Raw genomic sequence first — 26780 nt, 5'->3', positions numbered from 1 at the left:
GAGCAATCTGGTTCCAAGAACTCTACCACAAAGGATAACTATGATTCAACCAATGAATCCTCTCCACATACATCATGTATTCAACCACCAATTACAATAGTGTGAATAAATACATCCAGAGAAAAGCTACGAAACCTGGTTAATTACCTGCAGATTATTGCCCCCAATTGTAACCAGATCTTCAAACACGATAACGAGCTTCATTAGCATGTTGTATTTACCAATGCTCTTAGAAGACTCTACCCTGATAAGATGTGATCCTCGAACTTGAACTATAAGATGATCTGGAAATTTCAATCCGTCTCTAAAAAAAAGAGAAGCAAATTGCGCGAACAAGAGAAATACATTGATTACTGTTAAGCAACAACAAGGGACTGGCAGGTGCAAATTTATTTCCCGAAATCAGAGCGTCCAAAGTAGAACACATCCGATATATAGTATCCCCAAACTTTCCAAATTCAGATCAATTAGAATATCATAAACGTTGGAGCCATTTCTGTGCATATAACGGCTAACGTTCTTTGCCAAATATGTCAAGAGTGTTGTGGCTCTCAACCTGCAAACAAGTCAGAATAGACTGGTGGTGCCATAGGGTAATACAACAAGCAATAGCAATGTTCTCACACACATGGTTATCAAGTGTGTCCAGCAAAGGAACTTGTCCATTTGGATTCAGCTTGAAAAACTCGGGTCTCTTGTTTGAGACACATTGCAAAATTCCTATTGAGCTCAACGTGTACCCTATCATATACTACAACAAAAAGTTCTGTGAAGGTATTGTTGTGTGCATCTAATGCGTGTGAAATAAGAGCCTAGGCATTAGACTTGGGAATACAGTGATATGCTAGTGCAGAACGGTCATAAGCTATGAATATAGAGAAAATTAGATTGAAAGCCTCATCAAACTCCAATGTAAAAACAAGAGACTTGTCTGCAATAGCCACAACTTGATTCTCTCCAAACTTCATTGTTGGCATCGCATACCAATTGCGTCTCCTTGGAGAGTTTTAGCAAACACCTTGGAACAGTCACATGCTTGGGACATATTATCAAATAGTTGTTGAGAGGATCGGTTCCACCAGCAAGGATACATGCTTAATTTGTTATAAACCTCTAAGGTGTCTTGGCCAAATTTGAGTTAGTCGAAATCTTTCTCCACGTATCTCAAAATATTCCATATCTGGGAAACTCTAATACCAAAATTTGATATGGTTCTAAAAAGTTTCGGAGAATAAATGATGGATTGTTATCTTAGATTTGGTTACGACTTGTGAATATAGAGTATTTGCGTAAGCTTGATAATTTAAGTGTTGCATAGATGCTACATGCTAAATAATACTAGCAGACATGCTAAAAGGATAGTTGCCAACCTACAAGTACATTCTTCCTACTATATCCTTAAGTAATGAAGATATATAAAGCTACCACATAAATTAGAGGAAACGAGAAAACCATGAAATTTAGTTTCACTTGACATGTCTTGTGTCGTCACAACCAATGCAATTTCAAGTCGTAGATTCTACTATTTCCATTTCAAGAGCTCCTCGATCTATACGAGCAGCATAAACTCAAAATATCAGCTAAATGTGAAGCAGATGAGCAATACAAAACAAATTCTGAAATATGATAACTCAAGAGGCATAAAACAAAAGGATTAAGGCAGAATATCTGACGCATATAGAAACAGGAAAATTCAATCAATCAGTGATAAAATCAACAGTCGAGTTTGTCTTCTCAGCGATAAATATGTAATAACAACAATATCTAATTTTCTACAAGCCTGCTTTGTAGAAGCCAATTTGAGTGATATAATATGCGACCAGTTCGGCATCATCATTTGTGTTCTCAGACCCGGTTACATGCATATCACGAGTATTCAACTCGCCGGTATTAATGTTATAATAGCAGAGGAATCGCTTGTCCTTTTTGTCCAGCCGGATAAACACCAAAGTAGACACATCACAAGCATGAAATGTTATTAGGTCCACCTTATGATACGATTTCAAGCAGTGCAGCTTGATGATGCGCTTTGTTTGAGCCCATTTCAATTTTGTGTGATCGTCTAGTTTCAAGACATGAAGCTCATCTTTTACTAGTTGAGCAAAGGAGAGACGTCCGTTCCAATCCATGAGATGCAAAGTGGTGTTCATGAATCTTTCTCTGGGAAAAATAGTACGACCAATGTAGGTCTCATTAACCATATCTATAATATCAATTTGTATATCATCGATCTCCTCTGTTGTTTCAACAAAGCGAATACAATAAGCAACGCCCCTTCTAAAAAAGAGTTGAATGCTATTCATCATTTGTCCATCCCTAGGCAGTGGTAGCACATTGTCAATGGCTCGCCAGCAGCGATAAGGGACATGAATGTCGAGAGAGAGAATTTCATAACCGAGGTTGTTGTTTCCATCTTCATAAACAGAAATCAACTTAACAGAACCACCATAAGGGTTAGAGGTAATGGAAACAAACTCTAGGGTAATGCACAAACTAGGATTTTGGGGACTGGGGATTGGGAGTGCATCACAGAGCTGTAGGGATAGTATGCGGTACATCACAGTTTGAGAAGAAGTTATCATCTTCTTCTCTAGAGATAAGAAGTGACTACTAAAACAGATTGTGGTAAAGTCCCAACATGTCTCTGGATTGTCAAAACGGAGCTTTGTCAAGAATTTTGCATCCTCAGAGAGAAAATGAGCGAAGGGGGAGTGTTTGCTACGGAAGTACAAGAAAGTTGGATGCAGAAATAGTGTAGACCACAGCTTGCATACGCATTTGAATTTGAACAAAGACCGAAGAGGCAGGTAGCTCAAGATGCGAAATATAATCAAATCGGGAAGTTCAATTCTATTGCAACCACCACGTAGTAGCTTCATGACTTTAAAGCCGATTTTCATGTGCTATAGTCCATGAACTTTTTGGAATATGCACACAAAGGAGGAGTTTGGGATTAATTTTTTGTCTCTTCCAACAACAATTGCCTACATTTATAGTAGAAGGATTCTTAAATCCCAAATTCACTATGAATAGGAACAGGGCCGTAATTCCAATTCCTGATTGGAAAAGGTTTGTCGTCATGAATTATATGCTCTCTAATTTGTTCATCAACTGAATTTTGGATTTTATACTTCACTAGTTGACTTGCAACTTATTATGCGTTTGTAAATAACTATATCTTTAAAATATTTCAAGGCAAACTACATAAATCCCACTAGTTTAGGTCCTAATTACTAAGATTCCCAATAGTTTCAAATATTACTTCCTCTATCATATTTTATGCTTAGGATACACCAATTGGAATCCGTGAGACATATGTATATGTCGAATTTTAAAATTGAGATACGTATTTTATTTGTTTAAATTAATTGGTTGTAACTGATTTCCTTAATTATTTCTATAATTAAGATTTTTTCAGAATACATGGACAATTATTTTTGAAAATTTAATTAATCAAATCTCTTATTATAAGGCGGAAATCAATGTATGTTTAATTAATTTTATTTTATTATTGTTTGAAATAATAAATTCATTAATATTATTAATAAAAGATAAAAAAAAAACATGTATATATTAGTCATTTAATTTGATTAATTTCATTTTATTACTATTTAAATAATAAATCCATTAATTTGATGTATTTATTATCAGATATCAATATATGATGCATCCAACCAACTAAACACTTAGATACATGAACATCATACATGTACATCCATATGTATCATAGAAGTATCTAGATTTATTTAATGTATTTGTTATATGTATCTAATATTTATTTCATGTATCTATTTATATGTATCTAGTATTAATTTGATGTATCAAGTATTAGTTTCATACATTATATTCAAAAATATGTATTCCGGATACATAATAAGCATATACATATAATTATATGTATCTAAATATGAAATGTAACTGAAACACACAAATTTAGGAAAAATCACGATGGTAGAGTATCTGTTTATCATTAATCCAAAAAAAAAGAGTAATTTTTTTCAAAATTCTTCCCTTTTTAGTATCTGAATTTTTTTCTCATAGATACATATAATCTTAAGCCAGATACATGAACTCTTAACTAGATACATGTACACATGATTTGTATCCAACATTGTTGCATATCTAATGGTGTATTTGTTCTGTTACTTAAAACTTGCCGTAATTCTTCCATCTTGATTGGGTCGTTTCTATATTTAGATCTTTTCTCGGCTTGAATGTTGATTGATGAAGATTTAGTCCCTGCAATGACAAATTAATGAGTAATAAAAGTTGTCTGGTTTAGTATAATATTGTTAATGTGTAGTACCTTTAACAAGAATCGTAGGATTTTGAGAATGGTCAGCCATTAAAGCGTTTGAGAAACAACAAAATAAAAAAATATAAAACCTAATTTGTAAAACCTTTTTAAATTAAACTTAAGAACATTATGAATTTTAACTCAGATATAAAATCAAGATACTTGAGAATAATAAAACAATAAAAATAAACATATATGTAAAATACTGATTTGAACATGCAAACATGTATTGAGAGAATGAAGAAATAAATTAAAGAGGGAGAAGAAGAAGAAGAAAGAAAGTGGGTTGCTGGACATGGGGTGGGGAACGACCGACGGCAGATGAGAATAGAAAAAAATTAACTTGTTAATGAGCATAAATATAATTAAGGAATTTAAATTTAAGATAATTATTCAATACCATATTTAAGGGATTTGTGTATCTTAATAAATTTTTTAAAATATAAGATATAAATATTAAAAATGGTAATGTGTGTAATTATTTTAAACTAGAGGTAAATATAGTATATATGGTAGTGATGTACGTGTGGTTTAGGTAGTTTTTCCATATTTTAAACTTGACCTCATGAATACACCTTTGGATTCTCTGTTTTGGATCATCATAAAATCATACAAGTTATGTGGGTGGTAATATTTTTAGTGGGACCTTTCTGGATTTTTAGTTTTTTATTCTTTTATTTATGAGAAATTTGAATTAATTGAAAGGTAAGATTTAAAATTTAAAAAGTTTTTAAGATGGTTAACTTATAACTTCTCGCACTTTCTTTTATATTAGTTTGTCACAGAGCCATTTACAATACATTAATCCTCATTATTTTTTAATGTCAATTTTCAGAACCTAATGCATGCATGCATGACAATTTATAGCCTTATTCGGTTGTTAAGAAAAATTGGGCTAAACCAATTTATCTTCATGTATATATATTTAATTAATGGTGTGACATGTCTCATATGCAAGTATATTGGTGTGTGTTTGTCTATGCACAATGTTACTTTTATTTTCGGTCAAACTCATTTTCTTATTACTATTATTTTTTATCTAAAGCTTTAAAAAACTATTTTCAAATGATAGATATTAATTGTAAAAGATTATATATTTTATGATTATTTTTTTACATCTCATTTGTTTGAAAATCTATATTTTGTTATTAAATCAAGCTCAAAACAATATAATATAAAGAGAAGAAGATAAGAAATGACGATGAATGTTGACATCCAATTTGGACCTCTACAATATAGATTAATCATCGAGCTTCTTCAATTTCAAACGATTTAAAATAATTAGTTTTTATAAAATTCAAAATAGTTAGCGAGTTAGTTTGAACAAAATTTGTCATTATTATAATTTTCAAATAATATAATATGTTTTACATAATTATGTATATAATTAGTGTATCTTATGAATATTCGAAAATCATCTCAAAGAGATTTTATTTTCAATTAAATATTTTGTTAATTATTTTAGCTTAATTATAAGCTATATTTTGAGTTAATTAGTTTATACTTAAGATAATTATTTTATTTTGTTAAAATCAAGAAGTTTGTTAATTAATTTATATGACTTTATCTTATTTAACTTTTGGCCGAATTCATCAATTAAATTCAAACAGCTAAACTTTTTAACTTTAATTTGTTATAATTGTAATCCTTAATTTGTAATTGCAATTGTAGCCACTTCCTTACCAATTTCTTCAACCCCTTAGAAATATCAACTGTTGGGCCCTTTTTCTTAATCAACTCAGCAGCCTATATTTTAGCCCAACTGTATTCAAAATCAGTGGCCCAATTCTTCCAACTCTAACTTCAATGCAACTCCTTCGACCAACAATACCCAGCGTACAACATATACACGCAAGAGTATGTGGTCGCGCAAGTAATATAGATTCTTTAAGAAACGAGGTATCGTTCCCAAGGGACTTATGATCAATTTATATTTAATGCTTAATTCTACAAATAAAAGTAAAAGTATCCTTTTCAAGAGTTGTGATTGATTGTTAATTACTACTAATTATGCACTAAATGAAAGTAGCTAATTTTGAACGACTTTAGTATACTGTTTCAAGCAAGTTAAAAGAAATTCCAGGGCTGCAACATATATTGAATATCATGTATCATATTATTGGCTTAGAATTAATTTTGGTTTTCAAGTTACTGGTTTATTGGGTTAATTGTATGAGTCGGGCAATACACCTCTAGTCGCCTAATCCAATTAACTATCTAACTACATCGTTGAGCGGGGATAAATAGATTAACTGGCGAGCATTTGTATTTCATCCAATTTCGTAACCAAACAAGTCGTTCGTCCGGGCGTCACTCCTGAACACAAATCACCTCAATCTAATGGGTCGATCGAACTCTCTATATTCTTTGGTCTATCTAATCTCTCCTCTCCCGATTTTAAAATTAGACAATAGATTTATCTCTAGATGGCCAGTCAAGAAATACTAAAACAAGTATATGTTTGCTTATCGACGTAATTTCCCTCTAATTAACTTTTGAGGGGTGAAATGCTATTTTCCAAACATTTGGGTATCCAAGTAATAATAATCAAAAGTACTACTCTCTTGAATTTGCTCATAGTATAAAGGCGGGAAAATCTTGTAGAAAATGGCGCTACACCAAAATTTTCATATGAAATTTACAGGTGAAATGTGAAAAAGGGCTGAAGGGAAATCGAAGAAATCAGTTAAATTTGAGCTATGCAATCGAAGATTAACAGCTTCTTTAAGCCATTTTCTTCTTCTTCTTCTTCATCGATTACGCACAAGAGTGTAGATTCATCTCAAATTGTCAGTGATGATTTCGAGTATAAGAAGGTACAACCAGAAATTTTGGTTACATACCAGCGAAGACCTCAAAATTCAAATGGGTATGGTGTAAATTCACTTATTTTCTGTTTCACTGCATTGAATTGGGGTTTTTTTCTTTTTACCTGTACATACATAGATGCCATTTGAATCTTGGAATTTCTGCTAAGAGAAGTGTTTGATTGGTAGCAGTGGTGGATCTAGAATTTTAGTTTGATGGGTTCAATTTTTATGATTTTGAACTATTCTCGTTACACTTTTCAATTTTGATGTGTTTTATTGAAAATTTGATGATTTTTACTTGTATATCTAAGCTTTGTATTGAAGGACTTGGTTCAATTGAACTTGTAGTCTGTTAGCTACATCCTCAATTGAGATTTGCTAGTATTTTTTAAATCCAAATTGTCTGTTGCTCTATAGTTTATTTAGTTTTGTTTTGTTTTTGGACATCTCTATGGATTACCTTTCGTTGGTATTGCTGTTTTGTTCAAATTTTACTTACACCTAGCTGTAGAAGAGCTTCGTTGAATGTTTGACAATAGTGGTTTATTAGCCATGTGTTTGAAAAGAAATTGCATCTCAGAGTTGTTACTACTTAACATTGATGACCTTTCTTATTTTTTCTTCAAGTTCTTTGCTTATGCTAAGCTGATTTTGCAGGCAAATGAATGGGGCATCAACTGGCGAAGCATCCAAGGAAATAGACTTGGAGGTGCCAAACTTGGAGGTGGCAAAGTCCAGGAAAATTCTGAATAAGAAGAGAAAGTATGCCCAATTCTATTTGGAACTCGGGCAGTCTGATTTTTTATTGCATACTTGTACTATCTGTGGATTCAAATATGCCAAAGGTGATGAAGAGGATGAAAAGTTTCATAAAACGTTTCACAAGAATTATACGCATGGTATTCCATTGAAGGTAATTCAGTAACAAAATTTGGTATTTCAAAATATTCGATTGTGCTTGATGTTATGAAAAGATTAAAGTTTTGTCCCACTGGGCTTTGACAAAATGTCCAGGGTTGGCGGAATGAAAGAATTATTCGAATTCCTTCACTTGAAATTGGGCGAATTATCTTGGTGCTGGACGATGACCCTACTCCTCAGAAAAACAAGGTTTACAGATACTGTTTGTTTATGCATGAAAAACTGTATTTTTACTTCCTTGATTGGCATTTCTCTAGTTAGTCATGCTAAACATAGTTCACAGACTTAAGAGAAGAGTGCATTGTTGGCAGGTAAAGGAAGTTGTGAAGATGATGGAGATGGAACTTGGAGATGGGTGGATATATCATCAGCTATGCAAGGTTCCTACTCTTGCAATTCTAATAAACTTATGGTCATAGAAAACAAACTTCATTGTCAAAAGTTGTTCACCAATCAATAGCAAATTTCAAATTTCCGGCTTCCTACTCTCTGCTTCATTTATCTTTTAACGTGAATTATAAGTTACTTCAGTTCAATGAGCTTCTTAGTCTTCCTATGACATTGAATGTCTGTCCCCATTTTGCTGACTAATTTTAGTGAGAAATTCTGTGTGGTGGTTATGCGACTGTCTGAGTTTTACTAGCTCTGTGAATGGAACTCTGAAACATTTCTCTCCTTAACAGGTGTATCTGTTTATATCTTCTCAAAGAGTATCTGGATGTCTGGTAGCAGAGCCCATTAAGAGGGCTTATAAGATACTCTCAATGCCAGAAGGTAGCAGGTGTAATGTCTCACCTGAGAAGGAAGCAAAACAGACTTCAACCACGCTCCAATTTGGAGGAGTGAGTTTCCAGAGGGAAATGGTAAGAAGAAATCAACCAACCAAAAGCTGTGAAGAGTCTGATGAAAGCATCAGTGGAATAGTGTTGTGTGAGAAGGAAGCTGTATCTGCGGTATGTGGCATTAGAGCCATTTGGGTCACTCCCTCCAACAGAAGAAAGCATATCGCCAGCTATTTACTTGATGCTGTTAGGTAACACCATTCACTTTCTCAGAGTTGTTATGGTTTCTTGAAGTTTTTAATTGAAAATCAGTTGCATGCTCAGTAGCCAGTGAAGTTAAAATGACGAAAGTTAGATGTTCAAACTAGTAATTGCTCCTTATTAGTTTCAATTGGAAACAAAAAGTTCATGTCTGAGAAACACGACCACTGGAAAAAGAAGGAAAGCGACTGTCACAGATCAACAGACCTAATTCTCATAGAGTAAGCAATCTGATGCTCTGGCTTGGTAAGTGCCTTTGTGGATTTGCAGCTGAATTCTTCTCGACTCACACTTGATAATTTATGAAATGGGTCCTGGTGGTATTCACTAGGTAAGAATTGTGTACTCTATCTATATTGTATGAGAAGATCCTACTAGGGTACTACAGTGTACTCCATCTATATTGCAAAATTAGAATGGTGTAGCACTCACTGCTGCTGGAATACATGATTGAGACTCTTTGTGTATGGACTATGGTGCTTCTCAAGATCTAGAGCTGTCCAACTTTTTAAAGTCTACCAAAGACTTTTACACTCCTGTGCTATTACACTTTCAGACATAATGTTTTGTAGAAGTGGATATGGCACAAAAGTTCAAGCTTTGGAATACAAAATACGTCTGGTCTTTCCATGCAAAAATTATCTTGATAAGAAAATTATTTTGAGGGATATAATTGAGTACTATCAAGATGGTTTAGAGATGATTATTGTTAAGTGTCCCACATCAGTGGAGGAAATGAACTCTTGTCTCCTTTTATGATCTTGGGCAATTTTCACCTCGTGAGCTAGCTTTTGGATAGGAGTTAAGCCCAAAGTCCATTTCTTAATGATTAAGAAGGTTTTGTCCACTTCTTCCTATATTCAACGTGTAGCAGTTTTAAATTCAGGAATGATTAAGCTGTCAATGGTGAAAAAAGGGATTCTACCTTGGGGAAGAATTATGTTTTAGTCAAGCTTACAGGAGAATAGAGGATGCAAGATGCAACCATCCTTGGCTATCAGTTTCAAAGGAGGTCTGGGATACTTGAGTGGTATTTCCTTTCACAATGTGATGTTTAGTTCTCTATCTCAATTGCCAAATGATAAAGTCTGATGTCTGCAGTCATACTGAAGAAACTATAATCTCTGTAATTGAGCATCAATGGTCTCTTAAGATGAGAAGAGAGGTAGAGGGGGTGGGGAGCATTATTCACTGAGTTGCGAGCTATGCACCACTGGCCCTCCGGAAATTTCTCGGTTATAAAGAAAAGTATCCTCATGAGTAGACCATGTCCCTGAGATTTGATAAAAGAAAGCTACATTACATGTTAATACACTATAATTGGTTAAAGCTGTAATGAATATATTGGAAAGAAACGACCAAGGAATGGAGAAAGAGTACACCAAGATGAAAGATTGGATGTTGCTTAGAAACTGCCCAAGTATGGAGTTCACTAGGGAGGGTTTTCTCACTCAGTCCAACCTCCAAAAGAAGGGATTTCAGCTTTGCAGTAGGTGTCTGACGTGTGAAGAACACTATGAAGATGTTGGCCACCTCTTCTTGCACTGTAGAACTACTAGTCAGTTATGATGCATGTTTTTGGCAATATTTGGCATCTTGGACTATGCCAAAATCCATTTTTGAGCTACTGCAATGCTGGAACAAAGAGTGGTTATGCAAGAAATCACAGAAGACTTAGAATACCATTCCTCAAGCCATTTGGTGGACTGTATGTCTTGACAGAAATGACCGAACTTTTGAAGGCAACAGAAGAATCATACATAGACTTAAACAAAGATTTACATTTTTTCTAGTTTTTTGGGCCAACCTGGTTATTGAAGATGATGGAGATGCAATTCCAGATACAATAGAGGATCCACAAAATCTGCAATTATGTCAACACTTCAATCTACTTTCTATTGCATGACAGTTATCTGCAAAGTAATTGTTATATTTTGGTCAAATAAGTTAAGAGGAAATGATTATTTTGCTGTCTGGAATGCCAAAGTTCCACGTATATATGGATTGCTTATGATTTAAGTTAAAGTCTGAACTTGCTTCTCATTTTTCAATGCAGGGAAAGTTTTTGCAAGGATTTAGGTCTTAAACGGTCCGAGTTAGCCTATTCTCAGCCAACCTCAGCTGGAAAGGCCTTCATCTCGAGTTATACAAGGAGCAACTCATTCTTGATTTATACAACTTCTGATTTATAGTAAGGACCTGAGAAATAGTCCTTAAGAAATCTTCCCGCGAAGTAGTCTCCCAGAAGGAACTACAACTCTGCAATAAAGATTGATGTAAAGGCGTATCCTTTGGCAGCAATAGAAGCTTTCTTCTTTTGCTTTTTCGCAGAAGACAAAGCATCAACGACAGTCATAGGAACAAGATGTTTCTTCTCAGCCTTTCCTGGAGTTCAAGAAGCTTAAGCTTGCCTGATTACAATCTGTCTCGCGGAAACCGGTAGTAAAAGTACTGGGACTGATGACCTTAATAGGATATTCTCCTTCAACCTTTGGCTACATTAGCATATATTATAAGAGAGTAGATGTTTTTTTGCTGTATATTTATGCAAAATCATAGGACTTTTATGCTTAATGTGCATTGCATTGAAGCAAGAAGTTTGGAATTTTTTGGTTATGATGTTTACACACTGAAGATTGTTGATTGCTCTTTCTTTTGAATTGAGCATTGGTACTTTTGGAGTCTTTTCTTTGTAGGCCGCTCTTCGGGTGATGAAGTGGACAATTCCTTACTCTGACTTGCATGAATCAATTCTTACTCCTTGGTATGAAGTGAAATCCATATCTAACTACAACCTCAACTTCTAAATACCATTTTTCAACTTCGACTTTTATATACTACCATTTAACTTTAAACATTCTTTATTTTCAAATTTCAACCAAATCTATGTTTAAAGTAAAGATTTTTACAACACACCCCTTTTTCTTCTGTCTTTTTATGGAACATGAACTAGAAGGATGTTTGTTCAATTTATATATTTCTTTCATTACATTACTCTAGTGTCCTTCATTGTTCTCGATAAAAATAATTTCATTTTTACGAGTTTCACACTCCAACTATAAGTTTTTTTTTTTTTTTTTTTACAATTAACTCTAAAAACAATATACTTTTCTGTTCTTTTTCAGCTGCAAGTAACATATCTGACTCATCTAACGGTCACTTCATTAAAATCCAATATTTGGTCCACTTTTTAACACACCCACCAACCCAATTTAAAGTATACAATATATTTTTCTGGTCCCAATACACCAACGGTCAAAAATATACATATTGAGAAAACAAAACAATGAATTAAATAAATAGTTATGTCAATTGTCATGTTTTACACAAAGTAAACATGAAAGAGAGCAACCATGAAAAACTAGTCTAAAAAGCTAAAATAATGAAAAACATAAAAACACCACTCAATAATCTTAAAGAATTTGATCGGAAAGTGGTGGTAGTCGCCGGAAAAAGTTGACGGGGACCGATGGCATGTCGTCGCGGAACCGAGGGTGGCGTAAGTAGTACAGCCCTGACCCTAACACAAATGCCTTAAATGGAACCACATAAAACACCAATGAAGCAAATAAACACACAATCACAAATATACCAGTAGCTCTAGGATCCCTCCAATTGAACAATGCTTCTAGTCTTTCCCCTTGTGCTGCTACATCACCTAGTAGTGTTTGTGCCCTCCCTGCTAGTGCCCTCAACCTATCGTATCGCACACGAACATGTTCCATAGGCCTCGAGCTTGGGAACCCATCAAACTCCTCGTCGAGCTCATCGGGGCCTATTGCATCTACGTAGGACAATCGAGGATCCATTGTGATTGCAACACGTTGGCGATATCGGTACCTCAGGGAAATGATCAAGAATGCATACATACATATTGTAGGTAAGACTAGGTGTGGACATAACACAATGGCTATTAATAGTATATGTACCAAGATTGTTGTTGGTGGGTGCACCCATGTACGAATTCCATCGAGCCAACGAGCTAACGTGGCTGCTCTAGACAAGCACCCCACCACCCTGAACCAATTCGCCTTACTACGCCTCATGCTCCATATGTGTGTGTCGGAATCCAACATACATTGAACCACTTCTTGACCCAATGCTGGTTCTGATCTAGCCAATCTTGCTGTCACAATCCTCATAGCTGTGTGCCTTAATATGTCCTGTTGGGCTGGACCAAATGGGCGTACGTAATGCATTCTTGGCAACATAGGATTAGTATAAGCTTGTATCAAACTCAACCATGATGAACAAGTAAACCTTAAAGCAATCTCAATGTCACCCATTTTCTTTGCACCACTAGGGAGCAAGACCATGAGTGAGTAAGTACCCATGTACACCTTATTTGTGTCGAGCGTTGAGAGTCGTACCCTTAGCTTCCCGAGTCGTACGTCCTTTTTGAGTGCATCGTCGTGCTTGTACCTCCCGTTATCAAACACCCCGATCGTTAGCACGGTGCAAGGATCGTACACGTCCCATGTATATTGCTCGTTCCACCTCGGATTGAAACGATCGAGGATAGTACGTGTCCGGACCCACTTAGGCCCGTACTTGGCCACCACGTAGGCGTCGGTGGTGCCACGTGTACCGTCTTTTGTTTTCACAGGGAGGAGATTGTTGGCCCCTCTTATACCAACTTCAAGCAATCCAATAGGTGGTTTGGATAATTGTTTTGCTGTGGCTCTGACATCACTTGTTAAATGTGCTGCTTCATCAAGCACGTGATACCCACCCTCCAAACAAGTTCGCACGTGTATTCTACCGGCATATGGCTTTTTCTCGTCACCAATCAAATTGAACCACCTTGATCTTGGCTCTGATTTGTCGTCGGTACGCTTATCGATGGATGTGACCTGTACCTTAGCATACCCCACCACTTGACCATTAGTAACATCTTCCACTGTGATCACCAAAAACGGCTCGAACGGCTCGGCGGCAACGAAGACAAGGTCTTCATTCCACGTGGGATTGGACGCCGAGCTGGACGTGCCCACCGTGGTTCGGCTCGTCTTGAATAACTGCGCCCCGAGCTGAGCTTTCACGTAGAGGTCCGGACTCCGAACCTTAGGCTCGGTACCACCCGAACCTAGCTGCAAGTCTTGGGTTTGGATAACCGTTAGCCTTAAATACCACAGCTTCGGAGAAAGGTAAACTTTGGCTCGGGTTTCCGGTATCAGCCCACCGGAATCCGACTGCCACGCCTCGTTAAAAGCTTCATCCGCCTGAGTCCCGAGCCACACCGCCAGCATAACGTCATTTCCCGGTGGGTTCTGATCGCCGGTGACACCTTCTAAACTGTACCATTGTGGAGCTAATGGACTGTCCGGCGGCACTCTTTTGGGAACTTCCTGCAAATCAAACGACACATTTCCGATGCAATTTTCGACGATTTTATCATCTGCTCCTTTCTTTTCGACCCAAATTGAGACTTCTAATGAAGTTGAGTTCAATCCATCTTTGTCGAACGCGAAAACTTGATCCCATTCTCTGTAATCAGCGAGTGATTTGGTTTTTATACTGTGAGTTCCGATTACCAGTTTTGCATAAGCAGACGAATCGGGCTCGTGATGAGCCCGTTTCGCCTTCACAAGTCGAACATATAGAAATGGCATTTGATCGACGAGATCAAATGCCCCTGTTCGACGATCAACTCCGGTGGAGAGATTCTTATGAAGGATTTTGAGCTCACTGGTGTTTTCATTTGCTGATGGGTTTTTATTTGGGGGTTTGTGTTGAGCTATTGGTGGATGCTCCATTACTTCCGGTTGCTGCTCCGGTGGTGATGTTGCCGCTGCTGGTGGTTCGCCGTCTTTTTTCGGTGGGGTTTCTTCCTTCTTCTCAGCTGATTCATCCGGTTTCTTCTCCTCTTCCTTCTTCTCCGATTTCTCTTTCTTTTCCTCAGTCGGAGTAGAGGGTTTCTCCTCTTTCACCTCCGGCGCCGGAGTTGGGGGTTTCTCTTCTTTCTTCTCCGGCGCTGCCTCCGCTGCAACTTCCTCCTTTTTCTCCTCCGTTACTGGCGGCGGCGGCGGAATTTCTTCATCTACATACCAAATCTTAAGCCCAATCTCACCTTTAATCTGCGAAAAAACACTCCGTTTCTCCAACGGATAATAAACCAAACTTTCCAACCCAACTCCGACGAAAGTACTACCGGGAATCTTAACTTTCCCAAGGAAATTACTCCTTTTTCCGATCTTCTTATCATTATACACATTCAATTCAAGTATCTCAGACGCCATTGAATCAACATCATGGACCAAAAACTCGAGACGCTCATCCCATTGAGGGTTGAGATCTCGAAACTTGGTCTTAGTACGACGTCGTTGGCCATCGAAATCAACGATGGCGAAAGCACTAGCAGTGCCTTGACCATCTTTAGGCATTAGATTTTTAGCATTACAGACTTCTACAATGACTTTTCTTGTACAAATTTGATCACCCATTTGAGATATCTATCAGAAAAACTGAAAAAATTATGGGTTTAACAGAATTTTTTTTTTCCGGGGAGTTTTCCGGTTAGTCGGAGAAATGGAGAGTATAGTAATGAAGAAAGTTGACAGTGTGAGGCTTTTAAAGTGGGGAAGGAGCCTATTTTTTTAAATTATATATTTTTAATATTTTTGTTTTGTTATGTTTCACATGAAAGTGGAGTGGGTATTTTGTCATTTATGGTACTTTCCCGTTGAGGTTATTTACCTTTTTTGTTATAAATTTTGTGTGGTCGAGCGGAGGATTTATCGAAAATAGTCTTATCGAGATAAATTTAATCCTTAACTAAGTATCAGCTGATAATTATGACATTTAATTTTTTTGTACACAAGTAGATAGTTAAACTTATGTAGAATTGAACAAAATAGACAAGTATGTCCTATATTGTAATTTTGTATCATGCGTGACGTCCTACGTATATTATGTCATGTAGGACATGTGTGTTTATTTGTTCAGTTTTATATAAATTTAAGTGTGTACTTATGCACACACTCAAAATTGGAGGGCGTAGTTGTCTGCTGAAACCAAGTTAAGGGTCATATTTATGTATTATGTCTAAAATATATGTGTACTCTATTATCTTCGATTTTATTTGTAAAATTATACTTTCGCTGTTATAATTTATATGAGTTAGTTTGACTTAACATGATATTTAAGAAACAAAGAAAAACTTTTGAAATGTGTGATCTAAGTACTTGATGTTTGTGTGCTATAAATTATTTTACTAAGTGTAAATTGAATATTTTAATATTAAATTATTGTTATCATTTATCAATAATATATTCAGTGAAATTTCACTAAGTAGATAATAATCTTTACAATATATAGTATAATTTACTATAGAAATAGTCTCTAATCATATTACTAAACTTCATATAGAAAAATAAAAAGTACAAATCTCTAAAGATTTATTTAGCAAAAAATATCAATTTGCATGTGCTATGTGTCATAACTTATAGGTAAAAACATTTATCTATTGGAAAACCGTTGGTTTTATCATTTATGTACTATTCTTTCATTAATTATATATACCACATTAAAATTTAAAAAGATAAAAATAATTATAATAACCAAAAAAAAAGACACGTAAGCATAAAAACAAAGATCTACGTGGCAATTGCATGGGTTTGTGAGATTTGATATAGACAGATGGTATCAAATCTGAGCACCTTTCCTCAAGCTGAATTTTTGTTTTATTTTATTTAAAATAGTAAATATAAAATAATTATTCTGATTAAATTTACATGAATGCAACTTCTTGAATTTATTATTATATATGTCATTTTAATTATTTTGTATCTTGCTATTTTATTACTTTATATTTTACGATTTCATGTAGTTACATTTTTTTACTTAAAAATTTATCGAAAATAACCTATGTATGTTCTACTTTTTTTCTAAATCATACTGAATAAGTTTTGTATCTTGCTATTTTATTACTTTATGTTTTATGATCTCATGTCAATTACATTTAGCTTAGGTAGATTCTACTTTTATCTAAATCATACTGATAGAATTATACTGAATAAATTGTCGTTGCAGCTGATTTCTTGAATGTTGAATCATGAAATTTGTATGTGAAAAATCATGAAATTAGAAGTGTTTAAATTTTTTTGGGGGGTTGCAACTTTTGTGTACTTTGCTCATGATAAATTTATGTTTATGAAAAGTCATGCAAGTATGGGGATTGAAAATAAACATGCAAATTGTACTCAATAGGACGATTGTAAAAAAAAAAAAAAAAATCAAAACAAAGAAAAAGTTATTTTCGAAAAATAGAAACAATAATATTTATTTATATCGAAAAATCTTAATAAAAAGAACTCGAAGGAGAGTATAGAAAGATAAGAAACAATAAAATTTGTTCATTAGAGTAAAAGATTCCTAACAACACTATCAATATATCAAAGTCGCAGAATTAGAATTTTACTAAGTTGATTCAAAATATAACAAAATACTAAACACAAAGAAAAAAATAAATAGGAAATTTATTGAATCCTTTACACCCCTCGAGCTTCGTCTACACAAATAAATTAAGATCAGTTATACGAATCATCACCGAGTACGTAACATGATTAAAATAGAAGGATTGAAAGTTTGACAAGTTATTCTCCACTATAATTACAGTATTCCATCCATAGTAATTACCTTCTAAACAAGGTAAATATCAACAAATAAGACCGTTAATTAATTTAATTAATAAGATTATCATTAAGTATGATGTAATTAGTACTGTCAGTGCTAAACCACCACCCTCTTCAGTAAATAATTACTAAAATAATAATATGTGAAGAATAAAACATTCATGAAATTCAGTTCATTTTTTGGCAGTTTTTTTTTTTTTTTTTTAATTAATTCATTTTTATCTTTTATTTAAGCTTTTTGGAAAAGGCCACTTGCAGAAAGCAGATGAAAAATTTGCAGAAAGATATATATATAAAATTATAAATATTACTATTAATCTCTGCAAAAATGAACGTTGCTTTGTTCTTGTGTTCCATAATTGTTTCTCTTTGTAACAGTGCTCCTACTTTTATTGAATTGATGATTTATAATAAACAAATTGCATATATAAATCACTTTTGTAATTTAGCGATCAATGAAATAAATATAAATTTTAAAGATCGAAATTCAAATTTTAACGGAACAATATAAAACAAGAAGAAGGTGATTTCATCTCATCTGTATAAGTTGATATGAAAGTTTTCAGATATATCTACTGATAATAAATATTCAATAAAATAATCGAGTGAACACCGATTGAACTAAGATATGGCGTAATGATATTTTCAAGTGAAGGAGAGCCTTGTTCAGTAGCGAAATTAGAATTTTATGTTTATGAAGAATTATTTAGTATTTTATTTTGTCTTCGTTGAAAATTAAACCTGAAACTTTAACCACACACTTCATTGACCATTAGGCTACATCCTTGAGTACCAACACAATTAAATACTTATGGTATTATTTACTAAAATATTTTAACTGAATTAACATAAACTCGTAACTTATAGTTACGCTAGATTTATTTTTATCTTAAATGATAAAATTATTTTTGTATGATCTCTAGGTTACGAGTTTAATCACTTCCACACACTAGATCAGAGAATATACTTTAAAGATACGTGTGAGCTTTGGGAAGAGAGTTTATATTTATTTACATTTTACAATGGTTAATATCTCTGACGAACTTACATTTACAAATAATATATAGTAATTTTTCCAATAAATAAATATATAATCATTCAGTTACACGAATGCTCACTAATTAACAAGTCAATTATAGAAGTACCTTTTCTGTTTTTTATAACACCATTAGCTAACTAGGGGATGAAGATTATGGTAGAAGATTAATTATAACTGAAAGTCATCTATTCTCATATCAATATGACAGGTTATTACTGTATTACTATCTATCTTCACGAGGTAGTGGTAAAATTTATATACGCTCTAGTCCCTCAGATCCTATGTGAAATTTAACTGGATATGTTGTTGTATTACTCTATTGCTATCTTATTCTTCAGTTTTATTATTACGCGTTGTTTCCTATATTTCAGATTGTGTGAAAGTTGATACAAAAAGCAGAGTTCTCTATGGTCTTTTACTAATGGGGTTCCTCCCTCTCAATCAAGTTCATTCGATCTCATATCAAATGCCATCAATAAAATCACTTTTTCGAAAAAATACCGATTATCATCAACCCCATCTTACTTCTCAACTTGGGCTTAAATATAAGTTAATCCGAATTCATCAGGTCCAATGCAAGTACATGACATCAGGTGAGAAACCAATACAAAACTTGAGGATGTTGTAGGAAGTATGAACAAATACATTTCAAATTCTGAATCCGTCTCTGAATTGGTATGAAGATCAATAATAACAAAAACCAAAAAAGAGCAAAAGCTGCTACACTTGAAAAGCAACCATATGAGAATCCTCTATACTTTCTCTAAACCAATTTTTTTGTAATTAAAAGTAAAAAAAATATTAAAGCTACACATAATATAGTTAAAAAAATGAAAAGCAAAATTGGGAATAATATCCCTAACATCAAAATTTGAATATTACATTTTAGGAAATAACTTATAATCTTGCTTATATTGCTACATGGATCTACTGTTGTCACTGTTAACTCTCTGCTTTCTATTTGGAGCAATGTCTTCAGAAAACCTACAGCACAAGTTAAGAACTTAATACACAAGCAGTGTGAAGATCTGAAATCATTTATCTTTAGAAGACGAAAAAGAATATTGGAATACACGATATCTAGAGTTCAATTACGAGACGTATAACCAAAGGTCTTAGGTTCAAACCCTGGGAATAGAAAAATTCATGAAAAGGAGCACTTCCCTCTTGAATGGGCCTTACTCAACGTGAATCCAAATTAGTCGAGGCCTTGAGAATAACCAGATACCAGAGGGAGACAATTTTTTTTACTAGACCTATAAACTATAGAAGATAATGTGACTTAATGTATCGAGGAAACCAAAAGTTGGGAAACAAAATGTTGTTTTATGCATCTGATTAAATTTCAGAAAATGAGATTGCTCACAAAAATGTACGAATCGTGAAGTCATGCTTTTTTTGTCTTATAATCGTGGTATCTGGTGCCAGCTTGCGTGCGTATCGTTTATTCCACGGGATACCTACTACCAACCACCAACAACAAGTGCCCGGTAACTTTGTCCACCAAGACTTGGACAAAAGAGAAGAAATCACCTAGTGATCTGTCTCAACTGAGATTTGAACCTGAGACCTTATGATTTTCCTCTCACTTCATTGACAACTAGGCCACACCCTTAGGTGCGTGAAGTCATGCTTGGAAAACTATCTACAAGTTGGGAATCATAAGCGAGGATAGACCGGAAGAATGACCTCAGAAATACAATCCAATATGATTCATAAATCAACTTACGAGTAATGATTAAATGAGTTCTAGAGAACTTACATCTCCAAAATTCTCTTCCTCTTGTCGTTGCAAATGTAGGAGCTCAGCTGTTCAACCCCCATATTTGCAAAAGTCTTGTCTAGATCATAATTCAACAAATTACATGCATCTAAAGTTGATGAGGACTCGGCTGTATCAGGTGTACTGGAGAGGTCTCTAAGTTTTCCTTTAAGATGCTCCATCAAAACGAAACCTGCCAAATAGTGAAGTGATCAAAACTTCAGTTAAACCGACGTGTGATACATGTCAACTACATGGATTCTTTCTGCAAGTTATAGCTAAGAGTAATAATTACACTGAAAAAGACTTTGGTAATGTTAAAGCCTTGGCAGCCGAAAAACAGGTGTGATTATGTGAATTGTTTTGCAAAATATCCAGGGGAGTAAACCTGATCGCATTAAGGCATGGTAAAGTTTTTTGAATTTACAGTAATGCAAGATATTCATGCAGGACAAATAGCACAACACAAGAAGAAGCAAGCAATGAAGGGACCCTCACTAGGATAGAAACCCACAATAACTCAATAATTCTACGAAGATTCAACTTTAAGAAATGCGAAAATACATTGTGTCTCTAAATACCAAGTTTTGTATAAGCTATGATTCTTCTTATCTTCTTATAAAAAGAAGCAGCAGTCGCTCTGTGCTTACCACTTCACCTCGCTTCTCGCTTCTGTCATTGAACCAGTACCAATCACACTCCCTATTCAGCACAGAAGCTCCAAAAATGAAGCTTCATTTTCCTGAGTTTGGTGGCATCAATCCGAGGGCTGGATTAGAAGGCACGGAAAATATTTTGAAACCTATCAAATTCCTAATAGATGAAGGTGAATTATGTTTAACAAGTAATGCATCGAGTTAATTACTGATTTAAAGAGCATTTAAAGGATTCCCAGTGGATGGTCTATCTTGGCTAATGTTCTGGGCAGATCTACACAGGAGGTTTAGCGATTTTATATATAAGTTCAATAAACCTCAGCGATGTGGAACTGTGGACAGTTATTAGGAGCAATGGAGGGTGCAACCAATATGGTGATGATTAACCTCCATCCTACTGAATTCCACTTTGTAACTTGCTTTGTCAACGTATAGAAACAAGAGATCAAGTCTCTAGTGAGGATAGCCAACCCTGCCACCCTCATGGATGCTTATGAAGTAGCCCGACTGCATAATGAATCCATTAAAGCTCTTCATAGATAAAAACTCCTTCAAGATGCTCCTAGTACATCCTAAGCCCTCTAGAACCCTCTAATATGTCATCTCAGACTTGTTTGCCCATTTTACCTTTCTTTCTTTAAATTATATTTGGAAGTATTATAAAGATGTAATTACTGAAAAAGCTAAGTTCCCTCCTCTCATATCCCCTCTTCTTATCTTCTGATTTCATTCTTTCCTTCTCCCTTTGTTCTTTACTTGCTATAACTGTGCAATTTTTTCGCTATCGAGCTCAAGTGTAACAATATTTTTTAAAAACAGAAGTTAGTGTCCATCTGAAGGAAAGTAAAAACAGACAAAAAATTCACCAATTTCTACAGCAAATACCAGTTTATAGATGATGCACCATTCAAGTAATGAATAAATGTTACAAACTTATGGAGAGGAGGAAGCAAAAACTCACTGAGGGCTCGAAGGGTCTTCAAATCAAACTTGTTAGCTAAAGACTTATGACCAATCTTTTTGGCACGTTGTTGAATCAGAACTTTCAAACCTATCAATAAATCCTAAAAAATTCAACCAGATCACACATAAGATATTGGTCATCACCCAAAAGAAAAAGGAAAAAAATGAACAGAGATAACTTACAAGCTCAGATTCGGTTAAGGAACAAAGCCACCGAACATCTTCAATTCTATTATTCCCTAATATAGCCATCTGTTCTTTCATCTTTCTTTGGCGTGCACTTAAAGGACACCTGATGGGAAGAGGTAAAATCTTTTTAAGCATTATTGCAAGGGTGAGAGGCAATGGCATATAAAAAAGAAGGTGGCCCAGGTAGTATATGGTGATTATAACCATACACATTAGGTACTAATGGAACAGGGATAATGCAACAGCAAATGAAGAAAAAATTGATATCAAACATTATATGGCAAGGTCCTTGGATTTATCATATTTTTCCAAATTCTTGTTGTTATAAGTAGCGGTAGCCATTGTCTACTATGTGAATCCTTTTAGCAATGTATGTATATTTAGCAGCTTCTGTGCTTTTCTTTTAATTTTTATACCTGTGGAGTCTGGGTCAGCTATCAGCTAATTTCACGCGGTACCTGCTACCTCCTACCGGTACAATCACCGTGTAACTCTATCCACCAAGACTTGAACATATGAAAAAGAAATCACCTAGTGTTACCAGTGACCTATTGATTCTCAACCAAGTTCATTGATCACTACGTCACACCCTTAGGTGCCTCATCTTGTTATTTCTCTCTTCAATACATGTTTAGAATAAGAGTATATTTTCAATACTGGATCCATGTTTCAAGTTTCAACATTGCATCAATAGGTCTTTCATCCTCTTTCTTACGACTAGGTGAAAATACAGCCAGCAAAAACTCCATCAAGGAAACCATAAAATTTAGGTATAAACAACATAACCAATGCAAAGTCTAGAGCGTATAGAGTTTACACAAATCTTACTCCAGATAGACTTTCAGCTCAAGTAAAATCATATCAAAGCAAATACTATAGAAATCATGACAAAGCAAAGCACGATTTTTAAAAAAAGGAACAACAACTACAATAAATAAGGCGAGGAATAGTTTTTGAAGAGAAACTTACAGTTACGGAGGACTCCGGCGGTCGGTGTGGAAGACTTGCAGCAGCGGCACGCCGGCGCAGGGAGATGGACTGACGGCGGGGGAGGTTTTTTTTTTTTTTTTTTTTAACAGGGAGAGGGATTTGGGGAAAATAAAAAGGAAATATCAAAATTCATACTTAAGGAAAATAGCGTTTCTAGTCTCTAAAGTTATTGATTTGTTCATTTTGATCCACATCTTAGTGAATTGAGCATATTTAATCTTTTTTTTGGAATAAAATATGCTATTGAGATTCCAAATTGTGATTTCCATTTTTTAAAATAAAACTTAACCTATATTATAAGTTTATATTTTATAAAAAATAGACTCATCATTTTAAATTATGTAAATAAAAAAGATTTAAACTCGATGTGAAAAGATAAAGGCCAAACCACTCAAATTTAATATCTTAAATTCATTTTTTTTTTTGTAAAGTGCACCCATCCTTTCAAAATCCTAGATACGTCTCCGATTCCTTCACTCCTTTTTAAAAATGTATTGCTTTCTATGTATTTTTTGTATAAGCATATTTAAATTTTGAATTCGCTTCGGCTTCTAAGAAATATATGCTCAAAAGATGATAGATGAGATATCACATTGGATGTTTTGGAATGAGTATCTTGAATATTCCCCCGTTCCAATTAATATTTTTGCTTTTTGAGATTTAAACTCTGTGAATTTTGACCAACATTTTAAAATATATATTTTTTATGACATAAAATTTTTGTGTCAAGCATAGTCAAGTAATTCATAGAGCAAAGAAGTGTATTTTTTTTTTTTCATTATACGTATATCACTTGGTAAATCCAAATAAATCAATAAAAACATGTAAAGTTCTAACTGAATACCAAGCTTAACAAGAACAAGAAGAAAATGTTGAAGAATTGGTTAGGGGTTGCGCGAACGGCATGCCCCGCTACCACAAATTAGGGATGTACATGGCCGGGTTGGTTCGGGTTTTTCAAATATCAAACCAAACCATTTGTGTCGGATTTTTAAATTTATAAACTAAACCAAACCAATAAAACTCGGGTTTTTCAAATTTTCGGGTTGTTTCGGGTTTTTCCGGTAAAATATTCATACAAACATATAATTTACTTGTATTTCAAATATTTCTTTAGTCCTACCAAAATACAACTATTTAAGATGTTTCTTAAAAATTTAACACAATATGATATGATTAATGACACTAAAATATCCAACAAAAATAATAATAATGAAATCGCGTAAAACAAATATTGCAAATTAACAAGTCATAATGAAAATGATTATAATTTAAAAGTACTAAATCATGCTAAAATTAAGTTTAATAAGTATTAGTTACATGACTAAATATTAAAGGAAATTAAAATTAGATTATGTATTTTAATTGTTAAATCAATGTAAAACTAAAGAACAAATATTCAATATTATTGTCATTCTTAGTGTTGAATTGATTTTCTTTTTGCATGAGTATTAATTTGATTTTGATTTAAGCTTTATTATATTTACCAACATCTGTAGACTATAATCTTTATTGACCTATTCATAATTCTAAGTTTCAAACTTGAAATAATATATTAAAAGATAAAAACTATGAAAAAGTATAAGAAATATTTAAAAATTATATCAAAGTAAATATTTTTATGTATAAAATAAAATTTTAAAATTATATATATAATGTCGGGTTGGTTTGGTCTCGGGTTGGTTTTTTTTTAGTTAAAACCAAACCAACCCAAATATAGTCGGATTTTTTTTTTCAAAACCAAACCAAGTCAAACCAAACCACTAGTCGGGTTTTTTTTCGGGTTGACTCGATTTGCGGTTTGGTTCAGTTTTCGGTTCTGTTTTGTACACCCCTACCACAAATTATGACATAGGCTCGATCATTTGGACCGACCTTAAGTGGGCACCCTTTCAAAGTGCAAAGGAAGTCATCGACCAAGGCCATAAGCCTTATTGATCACACATTAACCCGATCCAGGTAAGTATGTTTCTTGTTGCTCTTTCGTATTCTTATATATCCAATACAAATCCTTCTTTTCCTTTGTGTAAACCAATGAGGGACATTTTGCTTATATAAAGTTTAAATCTCATAACATTAATCAACTAAATTATAGGGGTATCATACTACATCATTTAGTCCTCATGATAGCTCTTAGAAAAAAAATAATACGAAAAAAAAATATTCCTCCACTCTTAATCAGATGATTTGATCGACCTTGATCCTGCGATCTTGATTAAAGCATTGAGCATTCAAGAAAAATTCTATATTAATAACTAGGCATTTTTTACCAACCCTCAACAAAGATTGTTAACAATATCATAATAAAAAAAAAACATTAGTATAACATTATAAGACCATATTAGAAAAGTTGGAACTAGTATTGTTGGGGTACTCCTAAAGAAGAAAACCCCTTCAAAAATTGGCGTATGCCACTGATTGCAGCGCGCACACGGTATTCTTTAGTAAAAGGCGAAAGAATAGTTCGCTTTGTGCTCACTGCGTGGCTGCGTGAGTTTCAAAGACAATTTGTGCTGCATTTTTATATTGTGACAAAGTTTGTATTTACTCGTTATTTATCGATGTGGTACTCACCTCATTTAATCAGAAAATATATGTTTCTTATTTGGCCTTCTAATTTATGTTTCTTAGACTCTTCAAAAATATGTTATATGTTGTCACACTCATGTTAGATCCTCTAAAATGTACTACTTCTCGAGGACAAACTGCAAACATGCACCCGAATGTTAAATGTTGCCGCAGTCATGCAAGATCTTCTAAAATGCACTACTTCTCAAGGACCAACATGCACCGAGTTTCTAAAATGCACTACTTCTTGATGAGGACAAACTGCCAACATGCACCCGAGTGTTAAATGTTGTCGTGTCAAATCTTCTAAAATGCACTACATTTTATTTATCACTGTTTAACAAAAACCAAATATAAGTTAACCAAAAGAAGGAAATTTTATTTAAGAATTGGTAGGGGCTGCGCGAACGCAGGCCCCCGCTGCAACAAATTATGACGTTGGCTCGACCACTTGGGCCGACCTTAGGTAGGCACCCCTCCAAAGTGCAGTGAAGGTCACAAACCTAGGCCATGGGTCTTATTGATCGCCCATTGACCCCGTCCAGGTAAGTATGTTTCTTGTTGCTCCTTCCTATTCTTTTATATCCATCTAGATCTTTGTTTTTCTTTGTGTCAGCCGATAAGGGGCATTTTGCTCTTGATTTTTGATCTTTTCTTTTATTTATGGCACCACATAGACAACAAACAGGATGATAGACATTATATTTGAGTGGACAATATTATTGAACTTTTTATTAGATAGTGTTTTAATGAATTTTTTTTGTTAGTTAGAGATGTAATAACGTCCGAGGGCGGAGCTAGGGGTGACAATTGGGTGTGTTGAGTCAAATTTGGATGGGTCATAATGGGTTGAGCCAACAATCGGATCAAGATCCAACCCAACCCAAATTTTCTTGGGTCAAAATGGAT

The 26780-nt window shown here is 34.3% G+C and overlaps 4 protein-coding genes and 3 non-coding genes across 7 annotated transcripts in view; 2 read left to right on the top strand and 5 right to left on the bottom strand.

Moving 5' to 3' along the window:
• The first annotated feature begins 6996 nt into the window (after window positions 1-6996).
• LOC125836299 (protein CHROMOSOME TRANSMISSION FIDELITY 7-like) lies at window positions 6997-11743 on the top strand. The gene is made up of 6 exons (XM_049515486.1): window positions 6997-7166; window positions 7765-8020; window positions 8122-8217; window positions 8340-8408; window positions 8712-9061; window positions 11128-11743. Exons 1-6 carry the CDS (start codon window positions 6997-6999, stop codon window positions 11261-11263), a joined length of 1077 nt encoding a protein of 358 aa, XP_049371443.1. The 3' UTR covers window positions 11264-11743.
• Window positions 11744-12484: 741 nt separating this feature from the next.
• Window positions 12485-15593, bottom strand: LOC125836112 (FT-interacting protein 3). Its single transcript, XM_049515198.1, has one exon. It carries the CDS (start codon window positions 15512-15514, stop codon window positions 12485-12487), a length of 3030 nt encoding a protein of 1009 aa, XP_049371155.1. The 5' UTR covers window positions 15515-15593.
• Window positions 15594-18944: 3351 nt separating this feature from the next.
• The window catches only part of LOC125835628 (uncharacterized), a 201324-nt gene continuing 193488 nt past the window's right edge, over window positions 18945-26780 (top strand). The window contains 2 exon segments of the mRNA XM_049514738.1: window positions 18945-18983; window positions 19143-19273. Of these exon segments, the coding sequence (XP_049370695.1) occupies window positions 18945-18983; window positions 19143-19273 (170 nt within the window).
• LOC125836513 (uncharacterized) lies at window positions 19569-23371 on the bottom strand. The gene is made up of 5 exons (XM_049515684.1): window positions 23283-23371; window positions 22308-22416; window positions 22123-22225; window positions 20506-20698; window positions 19569-19727 (listed from the first exon to the last, which is right to left on the bottom strand). The coding sequence occupies exons 2-5, from the start codon at window positions 22386-22388 to the stop codon at window positions 19661-19663; spliced, it is 444 nt and encodes a 147-aa protein (XP_049371641.1). The 5' UTR covers window positions 22389-22416; window positions 23283-23371; the 3' UTR covers window positions 19569-19660.
• LOC125838728 (U1 spliceosomal RNA) lies at window positions 25118-25270 on the bottom strand. Its single transcript, XR_007443598.1, has one exon. It is a non-coding gene; the product is annotated as a U1 spliceosomal RNA (small nuclear RNA).
• LOC125838785 (U5 spliceosomal RNA) lies at window positions 25674-25791 on the bottom strand. The gene has a single exon (XR_007443607.1). It is a non-coding gene; the product is annotated as a U5 spliceosomal RNA (small nuclear RNA).
• LOC125838681 (U1 spliceosomal RNA) lies at window positions 26264-26424 on the bottom strand. Its single transcript, XR_007443591.1, has one exon. It is a non-coding gene; the product is annotated as a U1 spliceosomal RNA (small nuclear RNA).

This window comes from Solanum verrucosum, unplaced genomic scaffold (genome assembly GCF_900185275.1).
Source record: "Solanum verrucosum unplaced genomic scaffold, falcon-dt-bn FXZP01000284.1, whole genome shotgun sequence".
NCBI classification, from domain to species: domain Eukaryota; kingdom Viridiplantae; phylum Streptophyta; class Magnoliopsida; order Solanales; family Solanaceae; genus Solanum; species Solanum verrucosum.
The sequence above is the reverse complement of the archived record's forward strand: the minus strand, read 5'-3'. Positions and strand labels throughout refer to the sequence as shown.